Here is a 22,827-nt window from a genome sequence, read left to right on the forward strand (position 1 = left end):
GGCCGCTTTCTTCAGGACAAGAAATGCTGATACTGCATTCTGCATTAAAAATATGATTTCTTCTGTGTTCTCCACATCATGGGTACTTGGAGGGCATCTTCGGGTTTCCAACGGGCAAGCTGGATTATGTCCCGGTCCCTGTGGGGTTATAAAAATTGACAAAATGGGAGTCATCAGACTTGGAGTTATCCTGTTATGCTTGTACAGTGTATAAGGAGTGCAGCAATCGGAGACCTGCAGAGGGAGGAACCTCCATTACCTGGTGTTTGTGTCAGATTCTCTTTGGTATCCCTGCTTATATTGCCAGTTTTTACCAGTCTTCTTAGCGTCTTCCTGCGTGGGTAACCTAAAAGAGAAACCCTTAGTCGTCATTTCTCTAGATGTGTACCTAACTGGCTTACAGCATTCTTGTTCATACCTATTAGGAGGGTCTCTTACCTGGTGCAGGCAAGCCACTTCGTGTGAGCTATGGACAATCTCCTTTAGATGCTGGCAACTCTGTGTAGTCCAGTCCTCTTCGCGCTTTGGTGTGCAGTTCTTCTACAAGAGAACCGGTTTGTCATCAGTTCTCTTGTTAGAGTGCTACACTGTACACACATGGTTCACTGCCAGCTCTGCCACCAGCTTCGACACACTCCTACCTGACGGCTACAAGATCCTCTCCGTGCCCAGGCCCAACCGTTCAGGGGGTGGTGTTGCCCTTATCTTCCCTGAGTGGATTCCTGCCACTGCCACTCCTACGCAGACCTACTCCTCTTTTGAATGTCTTGTCTGCCGACTCTCTCTCTCTCCTAGCCATTCCCTTACCGTGGCTACTATCTATCGGCCACCTGGTCAAATTTCCTCCTTCCTCTCTGAGTGGGCTGACCTCTCCTCCTCACTCCTGTCCTCAACCACCCAACTCCTCTTTCTCGGTGACTTCAACATCCACCTCGATGCCTCCTGTCCCCCCACTGGTCTCTTTCGTGAACTCTGCAACTCTCTCTCACTCTTTATTCTCCCGTCTGGGCCTACTCACTCTGCAGGGCACACTCTTGATGCTCTGATCTCTTCTGACCTTCCCCTCTCCCTCCCTCTCTCCACTCCTCTCTCCTGGAGCGATCACTTTCTCCTATCCTCCCACCTCTCCCTCCCTACCCCACAGGCAAAGCCACCCTCTTCACTGCCACCCACCTTCTCGGTCATCCGACCCATGAAGCGCGTGTCAGTTGAGGCTTTCGCTGCTACCTTCTCGCACCCTCCTCCCCCCTCGGCTGACTCCCACCCTGACACAGCCCTCTCCATGCTCTATTCCTCTATATCTGATACTCTCGATATCCTTGCCCCCGTCATGAGAATCCGCCTGAAGCCCAAAGCCAAATGTAACTCCTGGTATGACTCGGATCTCGTCACCCTAAAACGCAAGTGCAGGGTGGCAGAGAGGACATGGCGTGCTTCATGTTCATCCTCTGACAAACTGGCCTGCCGCCTGCTCCAAAGGCAATACCGGCTCTCCGTTCTCACCAAGAAGAGAGCCCTTATCCAAGCCCGCATCTCTGAGGCATCTAACAACTCGGCCGAACTCTTTAAAATCTGCAAGGAGCTGGCCAACCCTGCCGCAGTCTCTACCCCTCCTGTCCCCTCCCAGGCCCTCTGCACTGCACTGGCCTCGCACTTCATCTCAAAAACTCAGGACATCCTGTCCTCGCTCTCCTCCTCTCTCCTCCCTCCCGCTCTTCCCGGCTCTTCCTCTTGCTCTCTTGCAGCCGCCCCTCTGCCCTCCTCCTCTGCTTTTCCACCTTTTTCTGCTGATGAGGTTTCCAGACAAGTCCGATCTATGAAAGCCTCGTCTAAACAAGTTCACCCCTGTTCCTCCAAAACCATCAAGGACCACATTGACTCCCTGGCTCCTGCCCTGGCTGACTTTTGCAACCACTCATTCACCTCTGGAGTCTTCCCATCCCCCCTCAAGCACTCCCTTGTGCACCCCCTCCTCAAGAAACCCTCTTCCGACCCCTCCTGCCCGGCCAACTATCGCCCAATCTCCATTACTCCCTTCCTGGGCAAGCTCCTGGAGAAACTGGCCATCTCCCAGCTTAACCTCCATGCTGAATCTGTTGGTAATCTTCATGACCATCAATCCGGCTTCAGAGCGGCCAGAAGCACGGAAACTGCTCTCCTGAACATCCGTGAGGACCTGCTCCTGAACCTCGACTCAAACACTCCCTGTGTTCTCATTTTGCTCGATCTCTCCTCTGCCTTTGACACTGTCAACCATGCCATCCTGCTCAACCGTCTCCGTGATAACCTGGGTATCACTGGTCAGGCTCTGGCATGGCTGACCTCTTTCCTTTCCGGTCGACCCTCCCAGGTCCAAATGGGCTCCTTCCTCTCTGACATCTTTTTCTCCACCTGTGGTGTCCCCCAGGGATCCAACCTCTCTCCCTGGCTTTTCAACCAGTATCTGGCACTCCTTGCCCACCGCATCGCCGCTCTCTGCCCCCACTTCCAGTGCTATGCGGACGATACCCAGCTCATTTTCAGGCTACCCTCGGCCTCGTCCTCTCCTTCCCTCATCTCCGACTGTCTGTCTGCTATCCAGGAATGGTGTGCCGCCAATGACCTCTGCCTTAACGCCAGTAAGACTGAGATTCTACTCATCGGCACACCCACTCCCTCCTTCCCTGTAGCTCCCTGGCCAGCCTCCCTTGGCCCCCTTCCTGCCCCTACCTGCAAGGCTAAAAACCTCGGGGTCATCTTCGACTCCACACTCTCCTTCTCTCCTCATATATATGACGTCTCTAAGAAGTCACACTACCAGATGCACCTCCTCAGAGGTATTCTTCCCTTCCTCTCCTTCCCCCAGAAGCTCACTGTCTCCCGAGCCCTGGTTCTCTCAAGGCTGGACTACTGCAACAGCCTCTATCTTAATCTGCCTGCCTCCACTCTCCGCCCTCTGCAACTTATCCAGAACAGAACTGCGAGACTTGTCCTTGGCCTCAAGCCCAGGGACCGTATCTCTCCAGGACTGAAATCTCTTCACTGGCTCCCAGTGGCTGCGAGGATTAAGTTCAAAACCCTCTGCATTGTCCACAAGGCCTTCTGGGGCCTGGGGCCTAAATACATTCAACTCTCTCTTCCTAAATATCTTCCTTCACGAGCCCTTCGCTCATCCGTCTCCAACTCCCTCATGGTCAGCCGCTTCTCTAAGCAACGAGCTGGGGGTAGATCTCTCTCCGCAGCAGGGGCCTCCCTCTGGAACAGCCTTCCTGCCTCCCTGAAACTTGAGGAGAACCATCTCCGGTTCCGGAAGCACCTCAAAACCTTCCTCTTCGCTTCTGCCTTCTCTCTCCCCTGCTAAACCTGCTTAACTCCCCACTGAATTCTGCACTAAACTTGCATCTCGGCCACTCTCAGCGACCTCGGTCCAGGACCCAGTCACTCTCCACTTGCACTGCCTCCCGGGCTCCCCCTGCACTGTGGGACTGTCACTGTATCCCTACAGCCCCCTTCCCTGCACTTCCCAGCACTTGCTCTGCACTTACCTCGCACTTGCCACCAGCTGGCCCTTTTTATATATTATTTATTATTTAATATTTATTACACTACTTACCTTGTACTGCACTTTCCCCCCACCTCCTCCCCCTGCACTTTCTCCTTTTCCCCCTACCTCTGCACTTGCGCGATCTGAATGACACTTGGCCTAGTAGGATCGTTTGTCTGTCTTCCCCTTGTTTTCCCTCCCTCCCTGCCTCGTCGCGCCTTGAAACACCTGTGTATAGGCACGTTACAAATACCATATCATATCATCTATCATATCACATATTACGAGCACAATTTATGATGTCCTCTCTAATACTAAAAGAGGTTCTTTCAGTGTGGGGGTGCTGATTTGCATCTCCCCCACTTGGGTTAAAGCTGTGCTACGATACTGTGATCCCGTACTTGGGTTTGTATACTATCATGTCAAGTAACTTGCACCTGGGGTATTAACAAGGTGCAGTACTTTAACGGTTTTCTAGGCAACTTCATGTCCACTGCAATTATAAATACTGTCATTTCCAAAACTCAAATGTACGTTTGACATATTAAATGCCCATCATTTTTGCAATGTTATTATTGAGAGGGAATATTTGAGGGAATATTTCATAGACTTGTAATATCCCATCAGGATGTTGCCAAAGCTCAATGTTTTGGGTCCTTCTTGTGGACTTCTTTTGCCCTAACCAAACAATACAATGTACGTACAATAAATACATGTTACTACTTTGTCTGTAACCAAAGATTCAAACCCCAAAATCTCACTAACCCAGATTTTCTTCAAAACCACTAATTTGCTAACTGTGCCACTGAAATGAAAATCTACTTTAAAAGCAGTCTACCATAATCAGTACATTTATGAAACTGATGGGAATATTTTCTTTCCACATGCACTTCAAATGCCTTGCAATAATCAGACTATTATGGTAGCCTCACTTTACATATGCTCCCCATCGAGCATTAACATAATTAATAAGATGAGTGAATCTTATTTGTATACTAGATAGAAGTCCAAATCTGCAAAGTATTTGTTATCCCACTTCTAGCCCCACACCAACTCATTAAAAAACATACAATAAAAATTGGTGGTATCTTACGATTACTTGCACGTGTCAAAGATGGACTCAAGAACACACCAACATTCAAAGACAGTTGAAGGGCTTTGATTAAAATGTTTGAGTAGCATCAATAATAAGGGATGTCCCCTGTCTTAGTCTCCCATTGGCTTTGCCCTACGGAGCACAGGTGTCTCCAAACTCTGAAGGTGGTCACTGGAGATGGGTAATTCTTACTCTCCAAGATCTCACTAGCTAGTGGTGAGGACTTTAAGGCATCCACCTTATCTCTAATATTGCCTACAGTATCTTTTAGTTGAGCCCTAAACTGGGATTGCATAAGCATAATAGTCTTAACATGGGGGGCCTTCCAGTCACTCACCTCTCACTCGTTCTTTAACTTTCACTCTCACTCTCTTGTACTCCTCACCCTGATGCCATTTCCTTCCTTTCACTTCCTGCTACTCTCTCGTCCCTCCTCCAAATCTCCTCTCTCGTTTTCTGTCCCTACAATGTTATTCCATCAAAAGCTACTCTTCCCCTCTACTCTCTGCTACTCCCGTCACACTACTCTACTACACTCTCCTCCCAGTACTCTACTGCACCCTTCTCCTGCCAGCCTCCAACCCATCCTTCTCCCAGGCTCCCCCATCACACTTTCACTCCTTTTTATTCACCTCACTCAGCTACACTTCCCCTAGTCTCATTTGCTCACCTTACTTACCATACATACACTCACACCAAAGTAGCCCTTTCGCCAAACAATACCTCCGTTTACAAACGCTCTCTAATCTGCCCCCATGTTGCATGCATTTTAGCGAATCAGGGAATTGCATTTGGGAGGTTTGAGTATTATTACAAATTGTGTAGTCCTTTACTACTATGCTTAGCGTAGAAATGTGAAATCACAGACAGAATGCCAGCAAAACATGGCATTTGACTTGTACTCATGGGTTGCGCAAAAATGAACACTTACAAATGACACCTCTGCTGTCTTCCAGGCTTCGGTCCAAATTATCAGTTCTTTTGGAACACAGGGAGAATATCATAATCAAATAGTTTGGGCTGAAATCCAGTAGAAGTTTTGTTTATGTAAATAGTACCCGATGTTATAAACAATGTCCTGATAGACTACATTTGACGTAGATTCTGGGCAAAGCTGCATATGCCCAACGATATTCTTTATACCAGTACTCAGGCTTCGTTTATACAAATGCTTGGTCTTTTCGTTTATACAAATGCTCACGCTTTTTCTTCATACATAAAAACACTACGGCTTTGTGCGTCTACAACCGCTCAGGCTTTTGTTTCTACAAATGCCCGAGTATATACATAAACACCCTACAGAAACTATATGAAGCAAGGATCTGGTAGCTTCCAGAGAGCATCAGGAGATGCTGTCAGACTGGAGACTGCAGGTAGAGCTGTGCTGGGGCCTAGAGCAAGCTGGGAAACATTCTCCATTCTGGGTTATGAAGGGAGGGGCTCATTGTTGCCCCTTGCTTCTGCCCTGGATTTTGTAGCATTAAAATTGGATTTTTGAATACAAAACCTTAAAATGCTTCTCATGTCTGCTTTTTGAGAAAACTTTTTTTTCTAATTTAGCTGTATCGAGAAGCACCCTGGACCACAGCAGCCCAATCCTGTTGAACTATTTTATTCTGATTTGGCTTATGTTTTTCCTCTGGGTCAATTTCTGTTGATAATGGATCCCTTTCAAGGCTTTGTTTAGCCATTAGAGCCAATGAGGGATTTGTAGGTGATTGCTGCCATTGGATTTGATATTTTGTGGATTGTTCTGCGATGTATTGGATTGTAGAACCCCAACCAGTCTTCCTCCAAATGGGGTTTTAGCTCTCAGCTCTCTACCAACATAGAGAACTGTTGGGAGTTTGAGAGATGGTTTTACCCATTTCTTGGGCTTGATCGTAATCTTTCGTGTAGTCTTAAACATTTTGTTGCTGCTCAACGCACTGCAGAGGAGCAGCCGAATGTCTGCAGGAAGTCCTGCACCCCTACTACCTGTATGCTGGAAGCCTGAAATTGTGCCATGCTTGACACCAGTAGTTGTGACCATTCTGCAGCGACTATTCAAGAAAAGGTACCCATTGAGAAAACCATATCTGATGCATCCTCGAAGAGACAACCTAATGGAGGAGCGCCCAAAGGAATATGAAAAGAGAAAGAAGAGCTGGTGACGTCAGAAGAAGCGAGCGTGACGCCCTGAGAAGACTGGTTGAAGAGAATGCATGACCGTATAGAAACTGATGAAAAAACAAAGAATTGAGTATATGCTCGTATGTAAAAGGAAGATTGCATGTGTGAAGAGCACTGCAGGAAATGTAAGTCGTTTAATAACTGTACAGATGCAGCAACGCAAAGTAGACCGAGTAATCTTAGAAGCTGGCTATATGTAGTGAATAGACTGCATGCAAAGCCACCATTGTATAGTATCTCGACATCGTTGTCACAACTTTAATAAGCTCAGACCCACGGAGAAAGAAGGATCAAGAGCTGTGTCGCAGCAAAGAGTTAGATGAATTCAAGGACTTAAAGGGTGAAGCTGTCTGGCCGGCTAGCAAAGTTAAAGCAAGCCAAGGCGGTTATCTATTCTCAAGGCAGCAAACGTGAGAAGCTGAATTGTGTCCTTGTTAAGGTGCAGAGAAAGAACATGCATGGCAAGTTTTATTCAATTAAGACATTTCATTATTGCAGAATGGACTAGATCGTGGTCTCCTGTCACTTGAGCCAAGGATGGAAATGGAGTTGGGAATTGCCCCCCAGAAACTTTGATAGTGTGTGCTCACACTCCCTTATATTCCCAGAGGCACGATACTCTGCAAGGCCAAGTTCAAAGACAATCTTCATGGCATAAGACATAGGTGATGAGAGCTATGGGGCGAATTGGGTGGGGAGGCAAAATCATGTCCACCTCCTAGCACCTTGGTATGAACCTACAGGCTGCTAAGTGAGCCAAATGTTCCAGACTGGCACCAGCGTGCCAACCAATTGCAGAGGGCTGTACAACGAAGGGCTTCATTAAGAGCCAATGATATACCGTGTACTCAATAAGTGTTGAAGATGACTTGCACCAGAGGAGGGCATAAGTTGTCCACTTGACAGTAGATGTCCTATCACAACCCAACCCCTTATAGAAAGTATACTTAGATGCTCCCCTTGAATGGATCACAACCCATTTTAGGGTTTTCTTATTTGCTACGTAGTAAGACGTCACGTATGATGAATTTTTGCTATAAAAGTATGATTTTTTGTGAAAGGTTTTGAGAATGCTTGTGCGACATCCGATGTCCGTTGTAACTCCCAGTTTTAGACAATTGATAATAAAACAGAAGACAATTTGGCATCTTCCCGAGTTGGTTCCGTTATTTGGTATAAGAGTTACTCTACTTCCCATCCACTGCATGACACGCTACCCAAAGGGCCTTATGTTCATTATGCTTGGTATGGGTGAGGGGGTTAGTCATATTCGTCGCCAAAATTAGTGCTTGTATCGGGTTGATCATAAGCCTATTCTGGCACCTGGAACGGTATGTCGTCTAGCAACTGCACAAATCCTCTTTGGTAGTGATGTTGTGCTGTAGCGCGTATGAGGGTTGTGGTGGTATTTGCCCATACTGTCTCGCTAGAGGTGTCGTGTTCATCCTGTGTGTAGGGAAAGGTCTCCCTTCACGGCATACGGATTGGAAATGGCCATCTATGCCACCGTTTGAGCACTTTTGGGTAAGTGCGGAGCAATTCCCTGAGTGTGGGAAATTCATTGCGCACCTGTAACACTGCCATTGGGTCTTACAGTAGGACTGGCTGTTGGGTCTCCCAGCAGGTGTCCCACAGTCAGTCGTCCTCTGTGGTTGCATTGCTGCAATGGTTTCACTCCTGTCGACTTTGGGCCCTGGGGTATTTTCAATGGAGGCTGCTTGTGCGTCCACTCTATCGAATATCCTGGCTAGTTCACTCACTTCATTGATGGTGAGTGGTTTCTTGAGTAGTTCCCTCAATGACACGTAATCTGATGGCCGCGTTCACGGAAAACAGATGAAATTGGCAATGATGCTTTTCAAGTTACGACGTGTGAAATTCATCTACGGTCTCATCAGGTTTCTGTGTGCATTGGTTGAACACATAGCGTTCTTAGTCCCAATTGGGTTCGATGAGGAGTTTCTTGTTGAGAGCAGTGATGTGGGATTGGTAGCTGTCCTTTTCGCCTGGCGGGATGGTCTTGACTATGGCTTTTATCTCACTCCCCAGTAAGTCGATGAACATGTCACAGAGTGGGCGATCTCTCCTCACCCGCAGCCTTGCCAAAATGGTTGAAATCCTCCACCCACTCGACCCATCTGGACCCCTTGTCACTCAGGGAGATTAGCGTGAAAGGGAGTGGCTTGCGAAGGAGTGTTGCCTTGGATGAGGGGTGCGTGGATTGAGAGGCCGCCTCAGCATGCAATGGCAATCGTGGGTTGCTCATATTGTGTGGGTGTAGTGAGAACCACTAGAACTAGATCAGGAGTTTGGGGGGTAGTTCAGCCCCTCCTTCTGTGTTTCAACAAATTAGTTTCCTGTTCGTGCGTAAATCCCATTATTATTAGTATCACTTTCTTTTCAGCTGGGCGCCTCTTTCCTCTGTCCCCGTTGTAGGTTTGCGTGTCCCCCCCAGTTGTAGTCCCTCTTAAACTGAGGGGTGGGGGGGTAGCGTACCTGGAGCCTGTGGGAGTGTGGTGCTTCTCCGCCAGGGGTTCCCTCTGACTGCATTCGGCACTCTTTATCCTTGTGGCCTTGTATTGTATTCAGCGCAGTGTTGGCCTCCTCAGACGGCCTCACTTGGATGCAGCATCTGCTGCAAGGGGTGCTGCTGCTTGGATCGGCCGGATCGCTGTGTGGTCAGGAGGCAGCGATCACCTCTTTTCCTGGAGCTGGCGGACTGCTATGTGTGCTGGAACTGCAGTGGGATCGCAGGGCGTGTGTGTGGCAGACTGCCATGGATTTCGGAGTGCCATCAGAATCGCCGGATGGAAACTGAGGAGTGGAGGCATGGTGGGATCATCAGTGCGGAGAAGGAAACCCAGGTCCGCTGGAGAAGCCTTTGTCGCCATTTGTTGGCCTCATTCACAAATAATGGACATGACAACGGGTTAGGAGGAACATACAAACCTTTATTCCTTTTCCACGTACTTGCTGTTTCCTTGGCTCCACCCCTTCCTCCCGCTTTCCGCCTGGTGTCCGTGGGCTGCCTTTAAGGTGCAGTCACTCCTAACAATTACTGTGCTTATGTCAGCAATGAACTACAAATAATCCTGAATATTTCAAAAATATTTGCAGTTATTTTACGTGACACTTTAAAAAAAGAACCCATAATATGTAGAAAAATAACCCCAAATATGAAAAATAACCTTGAATATGCGAAAACATTGAGCTCTGAACAGCCCTATACCGCCTCACCAATTTCACGATGTGTCCTCTTTCCAACTCCCCACGTCTAGACTGATGCCATTTCATCCTTTGTTCCTCCTCCAAATGGCATTTTTTTTACTTCCTTTTTGGATAACCTCGAATATTACCCCGAATATTCGCGATGATCTTTAGCATAGGACAAAACAAAATGGCAATCTTTTCATTTCGGAAAAGTCTTTCTGCTGCAATGCACGCAAGACCGTGCCCACTGGCCATGACCAAAGGCATGGCTAGTGGTCTGGTAGTGTTCGAAATTCTACCGTGGTCACGGACAAAGGACATGGCCAAAAGGCATGGCTAGTGGTCTGGTAGTTATAAAAAAAAGCGACCACCGAAGAAAGGCCATGGACAAAAACAGTGGTATAACAAGAGCTTTGAAATTCAGGGAAAAAACTTTAGTTGCTGGAAAACCTCTGACATTCAGCTAAAGCATTTTAACTTCGTATCCCCTGTTGTACAGCCTCAGTGATGTCATCAATGTGGTCATAGGCTGCGCATACGCTCCCACACACTCAGGCCAACACCTTTGCCCCACTACGAGACAAAACACAAAAGGTGGATCCAATTACACACTTAGGTAAAATTATTTGCATAATCTGATCAGCTATTTAAAACAAAAAATAATTAATTTCACAGAAACGTTGCAGACATGCAGTGCACAGCCAGAGTGGATGTAAGCTCCACAGACCCATCTAGTCAACTAACCTACACCTACAAGTCAGTTGAATATCCATCCCAAGACATCAAATATCAGAACGCTACGCCACTCCAACCATCTTCTAGATCACAATCCCTACCAACACATCCTTGCACTACAGCCACAGGAGGCTCCCATCTAGACGCACGTCAGGTGCCCTACACATGAGCTACGTAAAAACTGCATGCTCCAAAACAATGAGCATTTCCCCCATTCTCCCCACTAATCTATCCATCTGTGTCTCTTACAGATCCGCAAAAGTGCAGAGTAAGCATATGGCTGCACAACATGGTGTAAAATCCAATAACAATGTAAATGCCCATACTTAGTGCATTGTGTTCACATTACTTATTATCTACATTTTAATAAGTGACGATCTCCGCGTGTGGCCAGTATTCTAGCAGGGATGCCCTTTCCAGCTAAGATAATTGGCCACCTGCCAAACCTGTGGCTGGTTTCAGGTCAATATTGACAACCATTGTTTGACTTGTCTAGATGCCAAAGCAAACTTGTCAATGCTTGCCTCGAGTAAACATCAAGGCATCCAAACATCAGCAGAAAGGAACCCGACACACGACCTTACTTGACTTTGGAATACACTATATACACACACACTTGTCTAATGTACAGACTGAACTGGTAAGCTGATCTGCCATCCTCTTGCTAGCTATTGCCTAGCAGTGGTGCAGTGCTGCGAGACCATGTAACACTGGGAGCATTTGAATAATCAATGTCAGCCTTACACACATTGCGTTGTTTCACTTTTATCGTTTGCTATTTTGCAATGGTGTCTTTCACGATTGTCTAGATGGAACAGCACGTATATAAATAACTAGGGGAAAAGGTTTCCCAAAATATACATTCATAGACAGGGAAATGGAATGTCTGTTTGGCTATTTGTGAAGGTATGCAATGGATTCGGAGGTCAAAGTGTTTTGGTTTTTTATTGAAAATGAAACCTTAATAACAAGGATTACACTTTAAAAAATAAATTAAAAATCAATAATTTATAACATACTGTATCCACAAGAGATATTCCACTGGTGGAATTTACCTATGCAGGGCATTTAGAGACTCATAAAGAAACCAGTGTTGCAGGCCACACTATGGTGAGCCGTTTTAGATACCAGGACACACACATTTCAACTTTCACATTGATGTATTTTAACGTGGGATCATCAATGAGGCCTACACTTTTGCAATTGCAGAACGAACTTTCGTAGCAGCAAATCCACATGGCTAATACCTTGCAATAATTTACATACACCCGGCAGTGAGTTATTTGGTGGGATGTTTTGTCTTTATGAAGGTTTTTTTTTACTGAACTAAGCAATGTTTTTTTTCCATTTTCACATATACCATTTCTTTAGGCTAGAGTAAAAATGAAGTATGCTTCTTGTTACGGTATTTGCAACTATATAAATGATGCACCTCCTGTACCACCTCTTAGTGTTTTTGTTTGCAATGTTTGGTGTTAGGAAGGTTACAAAAATACAATTCCTAAGTATTAATTCAGAGATTTACATTCTTCACTCCCCAAAATGTAAATTTAGAAGCCAGTGAGAAGTACATAAAAAGCAATCAATATGTTGCTTACCTGTAACTCCGGTTCTCAGGCATTTGTACCTTTCATAGATTTCTTTTTATTTTATTGAACATTTGTATGGCGCCTATACAGCAGAATGTGTTTCCTGGCGACAAGACAAAAAAGAGGCAGGGTGGGGGGCAGGGGAGAAAATAACAATAACTGTCCTACTAGGCATTGTGACATTCGGATTGTGCAAGTGCAGTAATAGAAGTGCAGCAGGAGGGGGAATGAATGGGGCAAAGGGATGGGAGAAGACGGAGAAGTGCAGGAGGGAGGGTGCTCCAGGGGCTGGGCAAGTGCTAAGGGGAGCCAAGGCAGGCAAGTGCTTGGAGGGAACTGGGTGGGACGGGAGTGGACCAAACTCAGGCTACTCAGAGAAGGGTGCTCGTAGGCAAGTGCTGGTAAAAATGTGGGGGGGTGGAGGGGAGAGACTGGTCGAGGGAGAGCCTGGCCCCGCTAAGGCTCATAAGGGACACAGGCAACCAGTCACAGCTTCAGGTGGATACTAGCAAGGGAGAGGGGGAGGGGGAGAGGGAAGGAGAAGGAGAAAAGTAATGTCTTGAGAAGCTTCCGGAACTTAGAGCTCAACATTAAGCATTACATCAAACTCAACATTAAGCATCTTACCTCCTCACCAGGCTCACCTCAGGCGAACAGGTTGCGCAGCACTGCTTGGCCGACCCTGGACTCCTCCGTGGAATCCCGATCGACGCAGTAGAATTTCGTGAAGGTGTGCGTCGACCTCCACGTAGCAGCCCTACATATGTCCAGCAGGGGCACACCAGAAAGGAACGCCGTGGACAGTACATGATACAGCCGGAGAGCCATCTGGAAATGGAAGCCTTCGAGAGAGCCTTCCCCTGATTGACAGGTCCAAAGTTCACAAAGAGTTGTGACGTCTTCCGAAAACACTTCGTGCGGTCCACGTAGAACTTCAGCGCTCTAGCCACATCCAGCGAGTGCAAAGTCCTCTCAGCCGGCGACGAAGGCGACGGGAAGAACACAGGCAACACCAAGGGTTCGTTGAGGTGGAAGTCCGACGGTACCTTGGGCATGAAGGAGGGGTGCGTCCTGAGCACTACCCTCGTGTCGTGAAAAGTCAAGTACTGGCCCTTGCAGTAAAGGGCCTGGATCTCTCCCACCCGTCGTGCGGAGGTGATGGCCACAAGAAACGCTGTTTTCCACGACAGAAACTTCAACGGGGCCGAGTGCAGAGGCTCGAACGGAGGTCCCATGAGCTTGGTCAGCACCACGTTGAGCTCCCACGCCGGGGCCGGAGCCTTCACCGGCGGGAACGATCTGAACAGTCCCTTCATGAACTCTTTCACCAGACTATGAGACCACAAGGACGTCCGCCCCGTGGTTCTGGTGTATCGGGAGATCGCAGCAAGATGAATCTTGATGGACGCGTGTGCCAGTCCAGCTTTGGCCAGCGTCAGCAGGTACGGCAGTACCTGGGGAGCCGTAATCCGTAGAGGGTTAATCTTCTGTGCGTGGCACCAGACAGCGAACCTCTTCCATTTGTGTCCGTAGCATTTAAGAGTCGAGGACGCCCTGGCCTTTGCAAGAACCTCTCTGCAGTCGGCCGGTATGTCGTATCCTCCAAACTCTAGCGCTGCAGGAGCCAGGCCTGCAAGTTCAGCGATTCCGGGTCGTGGTGGAGGATGGCGCCTCCTTCCCTGGAGAGTAGATCCGCGTCCACCGGCAGCTTGATTGGCGGGGACGTGGACAAGTCCAGAAGGTCCGGGAACCATATCTGCCTCGGCTACGCAGGTGCGACGAGGATCATCCTGCACCGTGACCTCTGAGCTGGTTGACGAGCCGGATTAGCAGTGGCAAAGGAGGGAACGCGTAGAGGAACAGGCTCTCCCAGGGGAACGAGAAAGCATCGCCCATGCTCCTCGCCTGGGGAAACCTGCTGGCGAACCTCCGGCACTTGGAGTTCGTCGCCGTCGCGAACAGGTCGATCTGGGGTGTGCCCCACCGTCGGAAGAGGCGATCCACTAGATCCTGCCGTAGTTCCCACTCGTGGCACGAGCGCAGCTCCCTGCTGAGTGAGTCGGCGATGGTGTTTTTTATCCCTGCCAGATGAAACGGCACCAGAAACACCCTTAGGGCGACGGCCCAATGCCACAGGTCCTGCGCCTCCTTGGACAGTGTTGGGGACCTGGTTCCGCCCTGTTTCCTGATGTAAAACATGGTGGTGGTGTTGTCGGTGGACGGGGAGGAGGGCTGGACGGGGCGCGACGGCTGAAAAGGAGGTGGAGGGTGAATCCTTCTTTTCTTGGGCGGGGGAACACCAGAAGGTCCCGGTTCAGGATCCCCCGACGGGAGAGGTTCCTCCGTCGGCAACGGTAGTCTCGTCCTTATCTCTGAGCATAAGGACTGTATAGCCAACAAAATGGCCACCGAGTTGTCTTGCGGCGCTGGCAGAGGGGAATCCGACGGGCGATCAGGGGCCCCATCGGCACCCTCGACGATGTCGTCACCCGCGTCGGGATTCATCCCGACGGGCCGGTCTTCTTCCACGCCAAGGCCGTGGCTTAAGACCTCGATCAGCTCCTCCTCCGAGGTTGAAGCCGAATCTACGACGACGCCCTGCCCCCCCTTTTTCTTCCCCGCCGGGGATTTCACGGGGGTCCTATCGATGGGCACAAAAGAGGACTCCCTCCGAGGTGGCAGGGAGACTCTGAGCCCCGAGGTCGCCACCACTGGTGTAGCCTCCACAGGCTGAGCCAGGGTCGCCGCGACAGTATCGATAGAGGGCTTGGCCGGATGGATTAAGGCCTTCACCACCTTAGGTGCGCTCACCGCCTTATCCTTGAGGGGAGGGGGGGACACTGCCACGCTCCCCCTCCGATGGGGCCTTTGAGCTCGACCGGGGCCTCTCCAGGAGCTTCGCCGGGTGCTCGCCCTTCCTCTTACCCGACCCAGAGCGTTGGCTCGTGGCTGAAGGTGCCGGGGAGGGTGTGCCCTGCCTGGCGCCCGTAGAGCCCGACCGTTCGGCGCTCCCGGTGCCAGCGGACTTGCGGTGCTTGGCCTTGTGTTGGACCCCCGTCGCCGGGGTGTCCTCAAAGGTCTTAGAAGACCGCTCGGATTTCTTCCTCTTCTTCTCGCCTGACGGGCTCTTCCCTTCCAGCCAGTTGGCGAGACGTTGATGGCGGTCCTTCATGGTCCGCTCCGACATGTTGCCGCAAAACGCACAGTCCTTCTCCACGTGCGTCTTGTCCTCATGTAAGCAGTAGAGTCAAAAGGAGTGTTCGTCCTCCTTAAAGACGTTCTGCAGCTGGCATCCAGGGCAGACCCTGAACAGCTTTCCGGGCGTCGAGCTTCCCTTCTCCTGGGCCATGTCCGGGCCTGAGAAGCTTCTGGAGTCCTCCAAAGCGTAGCTCGACGAAATCTTCACCCTTGAGGGGCGCAGACGAATCCGACACGGGTCCCCGTTGATCGGATGGAGAGTCGGTGGAGCTTGAGGCTCTTTTGACCGAAAAAACGAAGTTTTTGAGCAAAAAACGTGAAAAAATAGCACTAACGCTCGAGAGCAATAGCACGAGGATCCCAACACATGAACGTGCGGTAAAAATCTGAAGATGGCTGCCAGAGGCGGTGCTTAGGTAGAGGGCAGTCATTGGCTGTGGTCAGTATGACGCAGAGACCAGTGATTGGTTACTACTACGAAAGACAGATCAGAAACGAAACTGATACTGGTTTTTTCTTTACCGAGGATTCCCAGCCTACCGACGGGGAATATTCATGAGCATGTGAATCCATGCCAGACCCCATGCTGGAGAAATACAGGCTACAGGGTCCTGTTAAGTATACCGAGCCCTGCAAGCGGTACACTCCCAGATTAATATTATTGAAGGGAATAGAACAGAATATTCCTTAACGAGAATTAGACAATGGTATTAAGAACAGGGGAATAAGGCAGGGAAACTCCTTGTATAGAAATTTAGGGCAAATATAGTACAGACTAGTATTGGGGGCAATGGTGCCAGGGATGGGAGACTGAGGAGAGAGGCGGAGAAACATGAGGTCTTCGACATGTACTATAAGGAATTGTATTCCTCGGATGCGCAATCACAATAGGGGATTGAGGCATTTTTAGAAAACTGCAATCCACTTGGTGCTTTGGCAGCCCATCGGCAGATCCTGATTGTGGAGATAACGAAGGAGGAAGTTTGGCGCGCAATTGCATCGTTGAAGGTTTACAAATCCCCAGGGCTGGATGGATTCACCCCAGTGCTCTATAAAACATTTGCAGGGAAGCTAGTGTATCCGCTCTGTGCCCTCTAATGAGATGTGGAAGGAGGGGGTGGTGCCAGACTCGTTCGAGGAGGCGAGGGTCTCGTTAATCTATAAAGAGGGGAACAACTCAGTCTTGCGCTTCTTTCAATCCAATTGCAGTTTTAAATATTGATAGAAAGTTGTATGCAAAGATATTAGCGGGCAACTAGACAGGGCCTGGTGGCTATTGATCAGTCTGGGTTTGTAGCAGGGAGACAGGCAGCTGATAATACCCGTAGAATAATTGATTTGATAAGCGCACAGCAGGAAATTGCGAGCAATGTTGGCCTTAGATGCGGAAAAGGCATTTCAACGTGTAGAGTGGTCCTTTCTTTGTGCAGTGATGGGTAGATTTGGGCTAGCACAGGACTTTATACAGGGTGTGTTTGCCCTATATCAAGGGCCTTACGCTAGAGTATCAGTGAATGGGAATCTCAACTGGTGTGTTTTGGCTCTATAGGCTGACGAGGCAAAGATGTTACCTCTCACCCGTGCTATTCGCCCTGTCGGTAGAGCCCTTTGCGGTCAAGTTGCCAGGTCTTCCGGGAGGTCGGGGGATCCGGTTTGTGTGGCAAGAGAATAAAATTGCTCTCTATGCAGACGATGTCCTGTTGGCGATCTCGGAACCAGAATCATCCCTTCCTTGCGTTATGGAACTTCTCAAAGAATATCAAGAGGTGTTGAGTTTTTCAGATCAATCGAGACAAATGTGAGACCTGGAACCTAAATCTGGTGTCAATAAGGGTGGAGGGTTTCAGTGGGCTTCGCTGAGTATCAGGTATCTAAGGATACAGTTAACGGTTAGCTTCTCTGATATATATGAGGCAAATTACCCTGTGGTGTTGCGCTCTGTTCACGCAGTGTTGGGAAAATGGAGTTTGCAGGCTCATTGTTAGCTAGCTAGGGTGGCAGGTATAAAAATAAATGCATTACCTAGGTTAATTAGACCTTTCGACACATGCAGATGGACCTTTGGGGTAGGGGAGAGGGAACGGTATAGATACATGCAACTCAGATACTGGGCTCTGCAGAAGGGAAACAAAGAGGGAGCATTGAGACAGTTAACACCCACTGAGAAACTGATTTTTACCCAAAGCAGCCCACCAGGGTTCATTTCTCAGAAGTGCCTGAACAGTAGGTTCAATGCGGGTCTCCCCTCTTAAGTGGCTTAGGGATCTGAGCGGCGCTGGGGGAGGAGCAGTGGGTGGGGATCTGTAGAGGAATAAAAGCAATGGTTAGCACTCAATATGCAGAAGAAATCACTAGCTAGATGGTATCTTACCCTCGGATAAGGAGGCACATGTGGGAACGGGGGCAACAGGACTGTGCTGAAGGGGATGTGGAGGAGCAGGCACATACCTACATATCTGGTGGAGCTGCAGTCCTATTGGAAGGAGGTTTTGCAGAGGGTGACTTGTTAAGGTGTGCCTACTGCACGGGTGAATAAGAAGGGGAGGCAAACAGGCTGTAGTTTGGTTGAGCTCTTTAGATTGATGCTAATGGTGGCAAGAAACACCACTGCAGCAGTTTGGAGCTAGCCCCGGATCCCCTTGCTTGATGACTGGTTAAAGGGGATGTGGAGGCTTCCGATATGCATGGTGGTGTCATTCTCACTATGGAACAGAATGCCCCATTTCTTTGAGAAGTGGGGATGGGGGGCTTTCTGCAGTTTGTCGAGAGCTCGAACAAGGACTATACTTGTCGCACACGTCTAAGAGCACTGGGATTTCTGGAGACCGCATAAAAACACTGGAGAGACTCACAGGACGACAGGAATATAGGACGGCGGTGGGAGCGGACAAGGATTACTTGGATGGTTTAGGGTGTGAAGGAGGAGGGAGAAGAGGGGTTTTGTTTTTCGATTACTATATGTAGAGGATTCCTTGTTAGCAGCCGTTTTGCATTTTGTAGAACAATGATATGTTGGTTTTGAAATAAGATGAAACATAATAAAAAGATATGAATACAAAAAAAAAGATGAGTGGGTAAATATTCCAAGTGTTGGGGGCATGTGGTTAACGGTAAGGAGTCTGCAGGTTGGTTATTTTATGGAATCAGGGATAAACCAAAGTGATAATCAACAATTTGTAGGAGTATTTGCAGGAATAGATCAATCTATATGGAGTTCTTGTCTAGAAGTGAAACACAAAAGTCTTTGTTTCATTACTCATAAACAAATTGTTCTCCTAAACCTAGAGGGAAAGTTAATTTTAAAGACGTGCTCACCCGCCAGCGAGAATACGGTTATCTCTATATAGATAACAAAATAAACAAGGTACGTACAAATATTTACATTTTAATTTTTTTTAAAAGGGACAACATATAATGAACCAAACACTGCTTCATAATTTAAGAGAACAAATGATCCATTTCCATGTTCATACACATCAGTCAAGAGTGACCAATCTGGAGCTTTGAAGCAACTATATTTACTATGCTGGCCAGATCAGTATTTTTCTATGTATACGCTGTATCGTGAATCAGTCATTTGCATAACAATCTGTATTGGCACAAGAAAAAACTGCTCAACTGGAAACCTCATCGATATATTTAAACCAAATCTCTGGCTTTGCAAGACGGTTGATCAGTTATAGTAATGCAGCATGTAGTATACCAATACAGGACACAATGAGTAAAATGCATCACGAAGAGAAAGGCTTCAGTATTTGTCACTCATCTATATGCTTCATTTAACAATAAATACTAGCCCATCTTTACCAGGTAAGGAAGAACAAACAGCCTGTGTGAATATTGGACACACCAATGTTCCGAAGAGAAATATAGTCATAAGCCATAATGCATATCACAACCCTCAGACTTCCCCCAAAGACTGACAACAATAGAGATTACACGTGTCCAAACACTACATATGTTGGCATGGCTATTTATTCAAAAGCATCACTTTTTGCTAACTGTATTCACAAACATTCCCCCACTGACTTAATTGGAGAATAGCACAAATATATTGTTACATTTTTCAGACATCTCCCCATTGTCTGAGACAAATCCAAGATATTATTTTTCTGATCTTTTAAACAGTTGTTTTTAGAAGTAGCTGGAATGTGAAAAGAGTATTAAGCATATTTGGCAATAGAGTTGTAGCATCGTGATAAGTATTTGGTGATTGTCAACTGATCTGTATCCTAAATCCCAAATCAAGATTCCCTGACAAGATATTCATGCTGCGAGAAAGTAGCCTTCATATATCATTGTCCGCTCCAGACTGTAGTTAAACGTGCTGATGTATCGCTTATCACCTATGAAAACAAACATATTGAAAGGACAGAAGCCATGTCAATGCAAAGATTACAGAAAATTAGGTTTAACCTTTAGTACTGTCATAACCGTTTCATCCATGAGATATTTCCTAAATGTAGATATCAGTAATGTTTCACATTCCCAACAAACGGCCCACTAACAAGTCTCATAAAAATTGGTTCCCATTACAATATTTAACAAAAACATCTACAGCTAATGTGTGCCCCACCTGTGGCTCGCCAGATGTTTCAAACTCCATCTCGCATGATGCCTCACCATTGACTCTGCTAGGCTGGGGCTGATGGGAGTTGTAGCCCAAATTACCAGGAGAGCTAAAGGTTGCAGGCACCATAATCTCCAGCACTGATAGACATGCTCATAACAAGGAAGAAACGTAGCAGCGCCCATAACCTTTGCAGAATCTAGTGTAAATTTGTTTGGTGCTTTCAGAAAAAACTTCAACAGTCCAGAATTTTTATAGATGACATTTTATTCCGTTTTTTATTCATAGCAATTGAGTCGAAAACAAGGTAGCCATTGCTTTCTGAAGGCATCTTTATAATGACAGGATTCTTCGTGTACAGTATAAAACCTCCTACTTTACTCCAAGAAGAGAGCTCTGTGGAGAGCAGCATGTATTATAACCATGAGCACTGGCTTGGTCAAGTGAGGTTACATGTCAATAGGCAAGCAAATGCTCACTGTGGATGGTTCTAATGTTGGTAGTCCAGAGCTGCCCTACCACCCATCCATGGCACTTCGCTTCTTCACTGCAGCAGAATCCTGTTACAGTGATAAAGGAAATCGCCTCACAAGCATTCTTAAATCATGTACCAAATGTCTTATGCAGTTAGAAAACATTATCTAGCACGATATACAAAAGAAAGGTTTCTGCATAACTTAAAGTTAAAAGTATCTTAACTCTCTCCATTGATTTTCTTTATTAGGGAACACATTTGCTTAAAGTGCTTCTTTAGCAATACAACCGTTTCCGGATGTATAGAAGTTATTAATTACTGATGAAGGCACTGTGCTACGTACCCATAGAATTGGAATTCACAGAATGCCTGCTGAACATTGTGTAAAGTAAGTGGCTAATACACGGTCTAGTATTTGCAGGTGTGAACATTACAATTACCATGCCTTAAGTGCAAACCTGATTTCACATGGGTGAAGTCTCTGTGCTTGGGTACTTTGGGTTCCATCTGGAAAACAAATGAACCTGGTAATCCAGTCTCCCAAAGCTGATCCACAAAAACGGACAGATAACATTTCTTGTTCCAATTGTAAAGTGGCCCATCACACGTGAAGAGCAATCATTTATCATTGTACAAACATGGTCATTTAACAAAAGAGGGAAGAGTTCTTGAATTAATAGCACACGGAGGATAAAGCAACATTTGATGCATAAAATTCTCACTCACACTTTGCATTGAGAGGGGCATCTTTCCGTAGATTTCCAGCTTCTCAAAGTCCACATTACCGCAACTGGGATCAAAACAGACTTTACAAGAAATTGCCAGATTGGCTATCCTCAAAGCTCCATAAAATCCAAACAATGTATCGTTTCCATCGACTTGGAGGAAGTGGGGCAGATTCAGCCAACATGCGTAAACAAATCACCTCAAGATTCCACTTATGTTGTTAAACTTGTTTGTTCTTAAAGCATCACAAACGTGATAAGAGATTACACTCTCCATATACCATGCAGTAACCTGTAGCACCATTGCTCAGCTTGTCAATGACACTTCCTAGAATAGATGTTGTGAGAATATGCTATCAGAGAATAAATCGTGTACACAAAAGGCCCTGCAATGTATGCGTTTTCTCCAAATGAATGGAAAATACTAGTTGTAGCAGTACAACTTTAGCGTATTAAAGCAAAAAAACAATCACAGAAGAAGCTCCTGATGGGCAACATCCTCTGTTGCTTGCACTTGTCAAACTGAGCGGAGCAGGGTGACAGTAAGTGAAAGTGATGCCAGGGATGTCCGACCCTGTGGTATATGCAGGGAAGGGGACCATACTCCATGCCAAGTGAAGCCTAGATGCTCAGTGACAGAATACATTGCTTGATCAGCAGCAGCATCAATGTAAAGATTGTATTTGTATGATGGAAAAATCTTCATCTGGAGGTTGAAGGCGTCTGAAGCACCGTACTAGAATCTTCAAGGAAAAGAGCCTTGAACTAGCCCATGATTTTAGTACATATTACACATGTTGTGACTCGTCTTGTGGTCTTAACTTCTCATTGCTTAATAGCATTGTATTTAATTGCATTTAATAAGTGAAAACCGGATGGTTTAAATTAATTACACCTGCATTCCTACTCACATTTTAAAGATAAATAACACATTAAATCAATATTTATTTTTCGTATCAAATTCAAGTGCTTAACTGGAAGACATTTGCAGAATGAAGACCTGATTTTATAAAGAGAAAGATGATTTCTCCCACATTTGCAAAAGTGCATTCAGAACCTTACAGAAAGTGCGGGTAAAAAAAAGGATTTCAAAATAAACTAGCAGGATTCTCGCTTAGTGCCACAAGTCTGAAGTTTGCCTACTCATTTTACAGAGCCTACATTTGTTGATTATAATTGAATCCTCCCATGTCTGATACAAGTGTGGTTGGGAGCTTCCCCCTTAAGCATTCAACAAATATTGCTGACCTAGTAATCCAAGTCCGTATTCATTGGGAATGCTGGTCAAACCTATTCATCCATAATGAAATAGCTCAATGTGGGAACGTGGTTGTGCCATTCAAAACTGGCTTCTTTAAGGCACCTGCACAGAGCACCAATAGAACATTAGGTAGAAAATATGTCATACAAGTGCTATGGACGTAGTTCGGCTTAGAATTCAAAGTTTTCATCTGTCATGTCAATAGCCCATGCAAACTTATCCCGCTGTGTCTTGTTGTAGATCTTCTCGATAGGCACACCATATTTCTTACAC

The 22,827-nt window shown here is 46.9% G+C and overlaps 1 protein-coding gene across 2 annotated transcripts in view; it reads right to left on the reverse strand.

Annotated features, from left to right (window-relative positions):
• Nucleotides 1-20,342: 20,342 nt before the first annotated feature.
• TOP1MT (DNA topoisomerase I mitochondrial) overlaps nucleotides 20,343-22,827 on the reverse strand; it is a 1,647,637-nt gene continuing 1,645,152 nt past the window's right edge. For both annotated transcript variants that reach the window (XM_069621749.1, XM_069621750.1), the window contains exon 14: nucleotides 20,343-22,827. In XM_069621749.1, coding sequence (XP_069477850.1) covers nucleotides 22,725-22,827 — 103 coding nt within the window. In that variant the 3' untranslated portion in view covers nucleotides 20,343-22,724.

Source organism: Ambystoma mexicanum, chromosome 5q, assembly GCF_040938575.1.
Source record: "Ambystoma mexicanum isolate Mex_15411 chromosome 5q, UKY_AmexF1_1, whole genome shotgun sequence".
NCBI lineage: Eukaryota > Metazoa > Chordata > Amphibia > Caudata > Ambystomatidae > Ambystoma > Ambystoma mexicanum.